Source organism: Homarus americanus, unplaced genomic scaffold, assembly GCF_018991925.1.
Source record: "Homarus americanus isolate GMGI-L3 unplaced genomic scaffold, GMGI_Hamer_2.0 scaffold2539, whole genome shotgun sequence".
NCBI lineage: Eukaryota > Metazoa > Arthropoda > Malacostraca > Decapoda > Nephropidae > Homarus > Homarus americanus.
The window spans coordinates 1,751,097-1,764,955 of record NW_024725489.1 but is presented as its reverse complement, the minus strand read 5'-3'; the positions used below and the strand labels follow the sequence as shown (position 1 = coordinate 1,764,955).

General features: G+C 39.8%; 1 protein-coding gene across 3 annotated transcripts in view; it reads right to left on the bottom strand.

Moving 5' to 3' along the window:
• Window positions 1-2,794: 2,794 nt before the first annotated feature.
• LOC121864952 (POU domain protein 2-like) overlaps window positions 2,795-13,859 on the bottom strand; it is a 71,491-nt gene continuing 60,426 nt past the window's right edge. For 2 of the 3 annotated variants that reach the window (XM_042364170.1, XM_042364171.1), the window contains 5 exons: window positions 11,387-11,617; window positions 10,035-10,169; window positions 9,182-9,310; window positions 8,066-8,988; window positions 2,795-7,785 (listed from right to left, as the gene is read on the bottom strand). In XM_042364170.1, the coding sequence (XP_042220104.1) occupies window positions 7,551-7,785; window positions 8,066-8,988; window positions 9,182-9,310; window positions 10,035-10,169; window positions 11,387-11,617 (1,653 nt within the window). In that variant the 3' untranslated portion in view covers window positions 2,795-7,550. Of the gene's footprint in view, window positions 7,786-8,061; window positions 8,989-9,181; window positions 9,311-10,034; window positions 10,170-11,386; window positions 11,618-13,859 lie in introns of all 3 variants that reach the window. The other variant, XM_042364172.1, reaches the window with a different exon arrangement.

The following is a 13,859-nucleotide window of genomic DNA, read 5'->3' as shown; positions in this document are numbered from 1 at the left end:
GTTATTAAAGTTATAACAAAACACGAAGTTCCTTTGAGGGTAAACTCTAACATGTTTAATACATTTTTGTTGTCTTGTTTCGGATTATTTGAGAGGATTTTCCCATTAATATTTATTTGTATGTGTTATGTGTGTATCTGTCTACACACACACACATACAAATGTAGCTTCTTTAAATTTTAAAACCATAGAAAATGCGACTAACGTTTTCTATCACCAGTAACTTACCCAGAATTAAGGTAAACGTAACACTAACCCATTCTTTCTTTGAACACCTGAACAAAAAACAAAAATAAACAACTTAACTACCTGATGTGTCGTATTATAAGCTCAGGCTATTATTCACATAATAATGATAGCGTATTAATTGCACATATAAAACAGTATGGCTTTCTTGAGCACATATATATTATTTAGAGTACATAGTTGTATAATTTATTGTAGAGCACACACACACACTCACTATTTATTGTTGAGCACACACAATACACTAGTGCACAAAAAAGTAACAGTACAAGTAATAAAAATACTGTACTATACAACTTCTGCGCACACACACACACACACACACACACACCTTCCATACAACACACCTGTTGACCACATACTGACATAAAAATCTTTCTCTTGAATGTTTTTAATGTCCAGACCATAGACAAGGATACAATAGTTATTATTAACTCAGTATATGATCACACGAACATCTGAGTTTGTTTTCTAATTTATTTTTCTTACCTATTCTGAAATTTTCTCAAATTTCACATGGCAAGATATATGGTACATATTAACTTGCTGGAGTTTTCTACCTTATTAACGTTGTGGGATCACCTGAAGATTAGCTCCCCCAGCTTATTTCACCTGAAGATTAACCACCCTAACACTCAGCTTACCCACCTGAAGATCAACCACCTTAACACTAAGCTCACCTAACCCCTTCATTAGGTTAAAAATCTTGAGGGCTAATCTTTAGGTGATCCATTCTTGAGAAATCATATTGGCAAGATTTAAGTTACCTTAAAACCTTCCTTACCTAACCTGACTGATTAGTGTTTTGAGAATGAGGGATTTTTTAATCAAGTTTTGCTAAATATAATCAATAACCGATTCATGTTTATCTTGTTTGGGTAGATGTATGTTAAACCTTCTCCAAACATTTCAGCTACTACATCTTCCAGTGGTTAGGTAACACTTGAGGTTTACAATAGTTTTCACTTAAGAATTGCTACTTGTTCCGTAAGGCAAGAAAGTAGTTTCACCTCAGTACCTGCATTTAAGATTAGGTATGGTGGACACATATGTTACTCTACACCTTCAAAATGTGCTTTCATATGTTACATCATGTAGTGTATATCATTTGTTGAATATCACTTGTAATTTTCAAGTTTCAATTATGACTTTCTGAACAGATGTACAATGAATTAGAGGTAGACTATAGAAAAAAATGTACGCTTAGGATTATTTTTGCACTACACCGGTCAAAAGTCGGAAACTACAATCAGTGTCAGCTATTCTCTCTAGCTGTCTTACTAGGATATGTTGTGGATGGAAGAATGGAACTGATTCTAATACAGTATCCCATTTTATGACTGAGACTGGATTAGATGACTAACGCTTTATCCTCAGGTAAACCCTTGACATTAATGCTAAAACTAATTCATTAACCACACCTTCTTCCTATTAATAATGGTTGCCCCTCATGTAACGAGGGTGGCTGGCACAAGGGCCACCTAAGCGTGAATTTGTTAAAGGTGTAGAATCTGTCACCAACACAACAACCATACCCTAAGTTAACGAGTTCCATGACCCAGCGTCAAGGAATAGTCCGAGAAGACCGGACAACTCGCCAACTGCACTGGCTAGCCATTACCCTGGAACACGATCCGCAAATCGATTAATATCCAGGTTCCCAATTACTGCTGGGTAGACAGAGGCAAATGGTTTAAAGAAACTTGCCCATAGTTTCACCCTGCCCGGGTCTCTAAACAATAACATTAAGCTCTACAGTTATCAACCGAGACTGGAGGTAACAAGTGGTGATGTGCAATTGTAACCATCTAATTTGACCAAAAGTTGCTATATCAGGGTGTGACCCTCAGTTCCAGACCACCTCACTGTTACCCACCTGTGTTACGATTCATTCTCTGTTTATAAAAAAAATTCCTTAATAATGCAACTTGTGTATTTGTTTTCCGTCAGATAAGGGTAGGATGGAAGCACAAAAGAACTGCAAGTGCTATTATACCACACACGCACACACAAAGGGAGTTTACCTTGGTAGACTAGATCACAAGGATCCTATACCACTCTCACAAGCTTCCCACAGTGTCAAGATGGGCATCAGGACAATTACTGTTTAACCAACGATTAAGTGCCTCTGTATGAACCATGAATCTGCAGGTCGAACAATGAACTAGTTTCAGCCATTAACAAACAGGGTACAGTACCTTGAATTTTCAAATTGTAGTCTTAATGGCCAAGTGCATGAGTTGAATGAGCTAGGCACTGGGGTCATAAAATATAAAAGAGCAATTGTGTTGTGTAAATACAGCAAATAAATAGTGTAAATAAGACCTAAAGCATAAATTTTATAAAAATTATAAGCTACAGCTGTGTGTAAATATGATCATAAGGTGTAACACAGCCAAAGTAGGGAACCATGCATGGTAGGGAAGGAGGCAGCACCCCTTTAGTGTCTTGAATAGTGACTCCAGGGATGGCTTGAGTCTACTACTGAGAGAATTATCCTTCTTTAACAACAACAACAATACAAGAGCTACAGGAAAATAAAAACCACTTTTTTGCCTTCTAATTTTTACACCTCTTTATTTGCATCTATAAAATGATTGATAACAAAAATCATTTCCTTTGTACATGGCGCTATACAGACATTATGAGAACGGCTCTGTCTCCCTATATACCTTCGGAATCATCGTAGTTTTTATGTCGTCACGATTCACTTTTATAGTGTCTTGAAAAACATTCTTGTGGGCCTTGGGCTAACACTTTCAGCCTGTGGTTTAGCCTGTACAGTACAGACACAGTTTAAGCCATTCTGGCCAACCAAACCAAATTTTTTTATACTTTCCTCTTTGTCAAGTAAGGAGGATGAATTCATAATATGGTTACAAGTTTCACAATAAAGAAATGCATTACATTTTGTTGTATAAAATGTAAAATGGCATCATTCCTTCCCTAAGCCAACATTCAATACCAGCCTAGAAGCCAAAAGCCTAAACTGTTGTTGCCCAAATTCAAACTTATTCCAGTCTAACTTATTACACCTACTATAAAAAAAATAAAAATAAAAAATAAAAAATGTGTATGATAAATAACTTTGACACAAGGGAGATAAAGTTAAGCATTAAAAAAAAAAAAAATAGAATAAAAAACCCTCCAATGAAACACCTCCAATCAATCAGTTATCATACTTTATTGTGAGGGACGAGCAATCAAACAAAAAGATTCAGGCGGTGACGACTATATGTACACGGTGAACAAAGTGACAGCTGTTCCTAGAAGAAGACAACAGAAGAGGAGAAAGAAAAGGAGAAGAAGAAAAAGTAGAAGAAGAAGGATGACGGTAGATCAAGAGAATGAATCTACAATAGTCTGGACTAGAGCATAACTGTGTGGTCGTCAGCTTATTGAACAAAACACAAGAGAGGATAAGACTAGACACATATATATAAGAGAGAAAATACTGTAAAGCTTGATAAGGGGAAAAATAGATACAGGAGAAGCATATATTATATAAATTAATATTAGATGACTACAAAAGAAGAGAAACAAAATAAAAACAAAAATTAAAAAAATGACTACACGATGCGACATACCGTCTGTAAACAAGTATAGTAACGATGATGATTAAAACGCTATTTCTACACATCTTTGTAAACTAGGCTGAATGATTTGAGGTGGTTTGTTTACCAGGTTTTGTAGGGCGGTGATATACAGTACAACAGAATATTATCATTAAATAGAGAAGAAAGGAAAAAAAAACATTACATTGGAGTTGACAGTACAATACTGCCTCCAGTAGAGTATCACATGTGTGTAACTTGGTACCTCTCACTCACTCACTACTGGAGGAGTCAGGTGTCATACTCTGAATAACAGTCTCGTATTAATAATAATACCGGGTAATAAAAAAAAATAATGTGGTAGAGTTAAGGGAGATGGTTGAGTGTGTGTGTGTTTAAACTGAAGAACTTTTTATAATTTATATGAAAAGTTATTTTTTAAACTTCGAATTTATCATTTACACAATAATGACTGAATGAAAGAGAAATCTGTGGTTATGGACGAAAAAAAACAAACCTGAAATCTATTTGCAAGGTAGAAGATTTTTTTTTTACTAGTTTGTGCCTGGCAATGAGATTTTTGAGTCATTGTTATATGGAATGTCAACTGCAAAAATATATTAATAATCAAATAGTGTATGCAGTGCAGCCAAAACTAAACAACAGAGTTACACTAAACTATGATGCAACAGTGCGTTCATTTCATGTGTTTGCATAATGCCCAACAAATATAATAATAATAATGATAAACAACACAATTTCACCAGTAACCGTCCACCATTTGTAGCTATGAAACCGGGCTTTGAGTAAGACAATAAAATTTAATATGCTCCGCCATCTGCTCCATCCATACAGTGTGAACCCAAACAAATTACCACTTAACATATAATAATTTACCAATCCATATGAATGGTAACCCATGCTTGCACAACATAACTCAGCTTCATGGTGCTCCTGCTGCCAAGAGCTCAGTGCAGCTATCTTTAGTTAACAAAACATTTACCAGTACAGTAAACATGTGAAGTGACCAAGTACAAAATACAACAAAGCTTACTCTGTACTTCCATTTAGCAAACCAGCCAATCACGAGTAAACATCACTCTAGTGCCTGCCAGCTCTCTTGTCAACTAATCACATAAGTGCTTGTCAGTTCTCCTCCAATCAGGACTCTCGCAGCCATGGTGACAGTGCACATCCCCCAATGTTTTACGCTATAATTTAATACTCCTGAGTTGAGACAACTGGGGGATATTCACTGTCTGGAAGGCATGACTTTCTGGTGGATCTTTTTACACCTTAAAGGGATACACATTTTTTGTTACCACACATCAAAAATCTTAGGTATGTTTTGACTGGAAAATATACAGTTTTCTAACTGCTTGAACAACCAACATTGACAAAGACGGGGGTTGAATGTTACATGGTTGTCGGTGACACTAACAGGGATGTGAGAGGGAAAGTATTGGCAAAGCTACGGTAAAAATGGTAGTTGCTGCACATATGCACACCAGTTCTAAACTGGTCGACTGACACAAGTACTGCAGACCAAAGATTGGCAGCGGTCGTGTGCTTAGTTGAACAGTTTAGGCAATCAACACACACAAATCCTCCTCAGATTAGGTGACTATATGTGCCTACAAAGACCCGCTGATGGATATGCACAGAGTGTACCAGGACCCTCAGTAACATGTGGATGAACACCACAGATTGTATACTGTTCCTCAGTCCTGGCAACTTGTACACTCACAGCCTGCTGGACCTTGTAACCAACACGCACACAATAATGAGACTTGGAAGAGTTGACAGATCACACGGCAGCCTATAGAGGCAACAAGGGCAGGATGTTGAGGTTAGGATGGGTTATGCATGGATGATGTTTGGGTTTGATGAGAGGGACATTTCTGGATGGTGAACATGAGACTAGGCAGGAGCATAATAGGAACTACCCGCCTCCAGGACGAGGCCAAGAATATTGGCCAGAAACCAGTCAGTAACCATCATTAAGAGGGGTTGGGAGAGGGGGGGGGGGAGACAGCAGAATAGTGGACCCATAAACTTTAGTTTGCTTCAAAAGCAGCATCTTACTCTATTTTTGCAGGAGTCATTTAGAATACAGGTATAATTATCACTTTTAAATGTGCCAGTTTAAACAATGACACAGTTTATGTGTCAAAAAAAAAATACTACATGAAGGACTTAAAGTCCCCATGTGATCACTTGAGTAAAAGCACAGTGACTTCTTCATCTGGAAGACAGCAGAATTATCAAACATTAAACCAGGTCGTTCATGTGGGGTCTCACATGTGGAGGGAAAGGGAATGTGCACTTGCAAAGGTGGGTCCATTTTTTAATAGGAAAAGTGACACTGGTGGAGGTATTTGACAGAGTAAGGAGAGGCATATATCCCCTTAACATCAAGGAGGAAAAGTAAGGGGGATGGGGAACTAGGGGGGATATGTCCTCGAGATGAGGTTATGTACATAGTGTATTGAGGGGGCGATGATGATACAATAAGCCCTTACAAGTCTAACATCATGGATCCACGGAAAATATAATCCTCAGCTACACAATCACAACGTCAGAGTAAAGAACACGCAGGGAGCAGTCAGACAAAGTGAGGGACCACGCGACCTACGCTACAACAGTAAAAATGCACCTTGGATATGTCCTGCTCCGCGTCGTCCAACCGTCCCACCAACACCGCTGTTTGGTTGAGGTATCTTAAGAATTACGTACTTCATTTTATATGCAGGAACTTTCATTTCGTATCAGGCAAGATCATTTAAGTAGACATTACTAGGATAATACACTAGTACTCAATGGATAAAATAAGCCACATAGACAGTATTCCAATGATAATACAGAAATCAGTCATTTATCTACTCACTACACATAAAAACACTTTCCCATTTTACCCCATTCTTCTTACAAACTATTGCCAAGGTTCGCTCTGCCTCATGTGGCTTGGGCCCCCACTATCATAAATACCAACCACTTTCTATGGGGCAAAATTTTCAATGGTAAGTGAACTAGTTTAAACTCAGTAAATACTAAACTGGTATACAGTATATTGAAGCCACACCTGCAGGTATTAGTGCAGTCCTGGTGGGAGGCAGACATGAGAGTGGGGAGCCTTTCCACTGGCAGAATTTAGTTCTGTGTGTGAGACGATTCAGGCGGGACCAACAGAGTACACGTTCCTCAATGTCACTCTACACTCTGGCAATTTTAACTGTCTTTCACCAGTCACTCTAACAAAAGCACCACTTGAAGCACTGTTTTGTCCCATTTTATATATGTTGTGGGTATCACACAGATTTAGTTACAGACTTTTAGTGTGCACCTGTGTCCCCTGAGTGTGTCTCCTCACCACTGATATGATCGTGCCTGTTGCAGCCATGACTGTGTGTGGCACTAAAGACCAGGCAAGTCTGTGGCAGCCACGCTACCATCACCACATACCAAACACTTACAACACTGACACAGGACCTCCTTTATGGAGCTGAAGATAATGGCAGCAGCCTGGTGATGCCAACTTGACACTACTGATAGAGTAGTAGTTGATATTGTTGCCTCATGGTATTACTGCTGATATGCCCCAAAGAGCCGCCAATCACCGCCAAGAGAGAGGTCGGGCATTGCACAAAAGGGGCGGGGGGCGGTCGGGGGAGAGATGGCGCTTGGGCGTCCCTGCCAGGCAGACTGTGACTCACAGTCCAGTAGCCCTGAGCAGCGAGGCCCAGGAGACAGCTACTCTGATTTTATCGAGGCAGACTCAGGAGGTGAAACTGGAGGATAACTATGGGTGACCAGGGACAGAGGTGATGGGAGATGAGCTCCAGGAGAGAGAGGCGGCGCTCCCAAGCTGGTGAGTGTCAGGGCTGAGGAAATGGGTGGCCCAGAGAACATGTTGTTACCACTGAGACTCAGTGGTGGGCTGATCATTCCACTTGATGGAGGGTTTATTCGTTTCTCCTTCTGGCGTCTGCAGGAGAAAATATCTTTTAGTTAAGCAAGAATGTAAATCACTTATACTGTTATAATGTCACAAACTTTTTCACTTTTCAAAATATTTTCATTGTAAAAATATTTGTACTTCAATCTACTAAAAGGTTGAAGGCTTGATAGTGTTAAGATACTCTGAAAATTAATTAAAACAGCTGAGCTAAAATGCTCAAGGTTAGTTTAAATTACAATACACTACTTACCACTATCATGACCCAAACCCAGAAACTGCAAAACAAAAAAAAATAATACGTACTTACCTGTTACAGAACCAGACCCTGACTACCTCTTTTTCCATTGAGAGGTTGTCTGCAAGCATTGAGATCTCCTCTGAGGTGGGCTTAGGGTTCTGGATAAAGGCTCGCTCAAGAGCCACACGGACGCTAGTTTCGATGGAGGTTCGCTTCTTTCGACGGCGACCAACTGCATCGGGCGAAGAGAGGGAGTTACTAACAGTTGTTGGGTCAGAAATTGTCTTGTCAGCATCTGTTAGCCACTTCTGAAGCAGTGGTTTCAGCTTGCACATATTCTTGAAGGAGAGGTTGAGAGCCTCAAAACGGCTGATGGTGGTTTGAGAAAAGTCATTGCCGTACAACTTGCCCATGGCCAGTCCCACGTCCCCCTGGGTAAACCCTAACTTGATGCGTCGTTGTTTAAAGGTCTTGGCAAACTGCTCCAGCTCCTCCAGGTCTGTTGGTTCCTCTGGAAGTGGTTCCCAATGGCGGGGAGGTGGAGGTGGCGGGGAGTGGGGCACAGGTGGCCTGGCCATGTGTCCATGTGGTGGCAAGTGAGGTGCCAGGGGTGAGCCCGACACATGTGGAGGCTCAAGAGGTGGAGGCCGTAATGGAGGTTCACGTATATCTCGCATGTCCCTCATGGACACTTCCCTCAGGTCTCGTATGTCTCTTAGATCACGTATATCTCTCAAGTCCCTAATTTCTCTTGCAGCTTGTTGGTGCTGGTGCTGGTGCTGCTGCTGATGTTGTTGTTGTTGATGCTGCTGGTGAGCTTTCTGCAGCTGCTGCAGCTGCTGGGCAGCTTGTGCTACAGCATGCTGCACATTACGCACCTGTGCAGCTTGGGAGGGCGCCTGGGATACTGGTGGTTGCAGTCCTTGCATACCTGCGAGCCCTGGGGATGCCAAGAGTCCTTGTTGCAGCAAATTTTGCAAGTACTGCAACTGCTGCAATGGAAAAAATAAAGTTCAGTAATATAACATCAGAAAATGAAATTTTTTAGCAATACAGTAAGTATATTTCACACTAAAATAATGCTATTTCCTGTAGAGCAGACATGTATATCATGACAACCAAAAACAACTTGAACATGAAGACCTACAAATTACACCCCAATTCACACTAAAGGTTTCAGTTTACCTGACTCTGGAGGAAGAGTTGAGCCTGAGGTGGCAACTGGGAGGCTGCACTGGGCTGTGTGAACAGCATGAATTGCTGCAACTGCTGCTGGATTTGTTGCTGTTGCTGTGAGAGTGTCTGCTGTAGAGCCTGTAACATACCACTTTGAGGTAACAACAATGTAAACTCCTTCCAGTACTGGACAGTACAGGCACATCTCATGGTGCTGTCTTGGTACACTATCAATATTTCACCGATATATTTGACTCAGGTGGTATTGAAGCAGGAAAAGGCTGGCATGCGTTGGAAAAATCCTAGAGTTGGATAAGCTGCTGGTATGTGTTCCAGGGTTGCATGAAGTGACAGGAACAAATCTGGTGGATATCCTGGAGACTTGTTGCAGAAAGGTATAACTGAAGCAGGACACATGCAGTAAAGCGATCGGAGAGACTGAATGACAAGCAGTGGCAGGAGAATATGAGCTGTTTGTGAATCTCAGGCACCTGACACTGAAGCAGGACACATGCAGTAAAGCGATCGGAGAGACTGAATGACAAGCAGTGGCAGGAGAACATGAGCTGTTTGTGAATCCCAGCCACCTGACACTGAAGCAGGACGCATGCAGTAAAGCGATCGGAGAGACTGAATGACAAGCAGTGGCAGGAGAACATGAGCTGTTTGTGAATCTCAGCCAACTGACACTGAAGCAGGACGCATGCAGTAAAGCGATCGGAGAGACTGAATGACAAGCAGTGGCAGGAGAACATGAGCTGTTTGTGAATCCCAGCCAACTGACACTGAAGCAGGAGAGGACTTGCAGGAGAAGGAGAGAACATAATATTTATCAGCAGAGTGTGGGGCTTAGGTGGCTTACCTGCATGTCCTGAGGGTTGAGTGAGCCGAGGCTGGGAAGGGGGGAGGAGACAGGCAGTTGGTTGGCTGCTGCTGCTGCTGCTGCCAACTGGTTCTGCATCAGAAGTCCTGGACCTTGAGCTCCTAGAGCCATCAGCTGTACAAAGGAAAATATTCTATTTAGATATTTCAATGGATAAAAAATAATTTTCATGAAAAATATAGCCACACAATAAATTAGCAAATGCTCTTTCTGTTAAAAAAGGCAGCAACTCCCTAAACTTCTTCCAATGATTTCTGACTCTTGCAAGTGAGATGGGTTCAGCACAAGCACTGATCATGCCACCCTGGTAACAGAACTCATCGACACAATCCAGGGATATTTCCTCAAAATTGATCTTTTCCAGCCTTGCTAAGGCCACATAATTACCTACACCTACAGCACACTTAAAGTCTGCCACACCCTACAGTCTGCCATTTACACCACTGCACCTCTTGTGTACCCACCTTCAACACTTACTAAACATTACTAAATTACTACCAACACCCTTCTTACAGAAAGTACATAGCCATTCCAGCATGGTCCTTCACCTATGTCACTCAATCATTACCTTTATTTTTGCTACATTCACTCTCACACCTTTTGATATCATTCTATCTTTTCATTTCCTAAATTTTCCATTAACTCTTCAACGTTATCTGTTATTAACACTATACAGTATAACTTGTCAACATACAACTCCCAGGGTACACCAGTCCTAAAATTCATGATAAACTCTCTTAATACTATGATACAGTAAACAGAACGGGGCTCAAGACAGACCCTTGATGGATCCCTATTTTCACTATAAGTTCCTCACCTTCCTTACCATTTACTCTCAGAGGTCCTCAAGCCCTAATACAATAACATAACCACTCTCACAAGACACTATTCTACTCTTAACTTTCTTATTGCTCACTATATTACCTCACAACACCCCCATCAAATGTCTTCAATAAGCCTACAAACACAAAGTACACTACACCATTCCTTCTTTCCTTAAATATTTCTCTTGTGCAGTCATTACCTGGACATAAACATTGCCTCTTTGGTCCCATACTTGCAAGAATCTACACTGCACTTCATTAATGTCCACTATCTCCTTTATCAAATTCACATTCACAATCTCCACAAGCTTCATGGCCTGATCTAACAGCTTCAGACCCATTACTCTGAAAATACACATTAAAAAAAAAACACTTAATATTCTCTCATCATTCCATATGCTCATCAAATCAAAACCAACAGTACAGTACTGTATATGTAAAGGTAAAGACGATTAACAGTACTGTGTGAGTACTAGACCTAAGGAGGAGAGAGAGAGAATAACTGACCTGGTTGAGTGAGAGTGATCCAGCCTGGATGGCGGCGAGGGCAGCCTGTACGGAGTGGGCGGCTGCGGGCGCACTAGTGGGCGAGGCGGCACTGCTGATGGGCGTGTGGGTCACTGTGGGCGTGGGCGAGGGAGAGGGCAGGGCCGCTGAGGTGTGAGGGGGCAGCATGGGTGGTGGGGATGGTGTGGGTGACCGACCCCCATTGCTGGACCGACCGGTTAGGTCACGAGCCTGTCAAAGGAATCTTAGGTTAGTTCAATCGTTGTCTTACGTTGCTGCACTATGACTGTGTTACATTTCCCTCTTACAACTGTGTTATACATAACTATGTACTTTATGTTGCAGGTAGCTTTAATATTTTTCATGTTCTTTATTAACTGAACATTGTACAGTACAGTACTGTACTGTACTTTGTAATTACTGTAGTATTTTGTTATTCTAATTAAATATGCTCAGGTATATTCTTAATAATGCCAGAGTTATGTATTTATACAGTAGTTAAGACTGATAAATTACAGTAATGTTACAGTTATGAAGTTTGGGATATTGGCTCATTATAGTGTGCCCATTTTGTTACAGTTATGTACTGAACTGTGTCATATAACTCTTCTGTACTCTTGTTATGTTACAGTAAATAATGTTATAAGTCAGCCTGTGTATTAATGTACCATACTGTATACAAGTACTTATTTTGTTACAACTATATACTTTACTGTACTTTGTTAATTATGTAGTTTATGACATAATTTCTTTTTAAAATTTTATTTAATTAATTATATATCATAAAATACCATACTTTTTTACTTAAAAAATAATCCTAAAATACATTATCTATTTTATTAACTACAGTATATTTGTTAAAATAAGTTACGTATTTTATTAATTATACTGTACAGTAAACCCTCGATAACTCGGCATTTGATAACTCGGAATTTCATATAACTCGGTATGGATATGATCTCGGAATGTATCAGTATAACTCGGGAAATGCTGAGATATATAAAATTATCTGGGAAAATCTCGGCATATCTGGCCACCTACATCACCTACCATGCCTCTGTGTCACCTACCATGCCTCTGTGTCACCTGCCATGCCTCTGTGTCAACTACCATGCCTTTGTGTCATCTACCATGCCACTGTGTCATCTACCATGCCACTGTGTCATCTCCCATACATCTGAGTCACCTACCATGCCTCTGTGTCACCTACCATGCCTTTGTGTCAACTACCATGCCTTTGTGTCACCTACCATGCCTTTGTGTCAACTACCATGCCTCTGTGTCACCTACCATGCCTTTGTGTCATCTACCATGCCTCTGTGTCACCTACCATGCCTCTGTGTCACCTACCATGCCTTTGTGTCACCATGCCTACCACCATGCCTTTGTGTCAACTACCATGCCTCTGTGTCACCTACCATGCCTTTGTGTCATCTACCATGCCTCTGTGTCACCTACCATGCCTCTGTGTCACCTACCATGCCTTTGTGTCAACTACCATGCCTCTGTGTCACCTACCATGCCTTTGTGTCAACTACCATGCCTCTGTGTCACCTACCATGCCTCTGTGTCACCTACCATGCCTTTGTGTCATCTACCATACATTTGAGTCTCCTACTACAATGCTTCCTTCTTCACCTGCAGTGCTGGTAAGTGTTACTTTTTTACATTTAGTTAATACATGTACACATATATGGGTCGATAATTTTTTATTCTTGTATTTTTTTTAAGAGGGGGGAAGTGCCTCGATAAGTTGGAATTTGGGATAACTCGGCAAGGCCAGGGCCCCATATGTGTCGAGTTATCGAGGGTTTACTGTATATATGTTAAAATACCTTATCTATCACTTTGTTTAATTAGTCAAATCTGAGTGTAAAATAGCCATAGCCATTTTATTGAATACAATACTTAAAAAAAATAGCATTCATTTTATTATATTATCACCCCCTCAACTGTCCACGCTCTTAATAATTACCCCAAACCTGTATTTATTTTGAGATTTTTATGTTAGTTACTGTATACTGTACTGTACAGGTTAATTAAAATTTTTATTACACTAAATAACTTTTTTATTACCCCAATTAATTTAATATTCTACTTAAAATTAATTACCAAATACTATATATATATATATATATATATATATATATATATATATATATATATATATATATATATATATATATATATATATATATATATATACTGAGATAAATATTGCAGTAATCATTGGTATTAGTCTTATTAATTACTATTATTAATTACTGTATGTTATCTTAATGAAGTCCAATTACTGTTTTATGGCATTTTAATGGTATAAAGTTATTAGTTTTATCTTATATATATATTGATTAAAATGGTAATCTTATTTTACTTTAATCATTCAAATTAGTCGTTTTAGGATAATTCCACTAATTATGAATAATAATTTTTATTCTATTTGTAGCGACTATTTGGGGTTTTTCAGTACAAT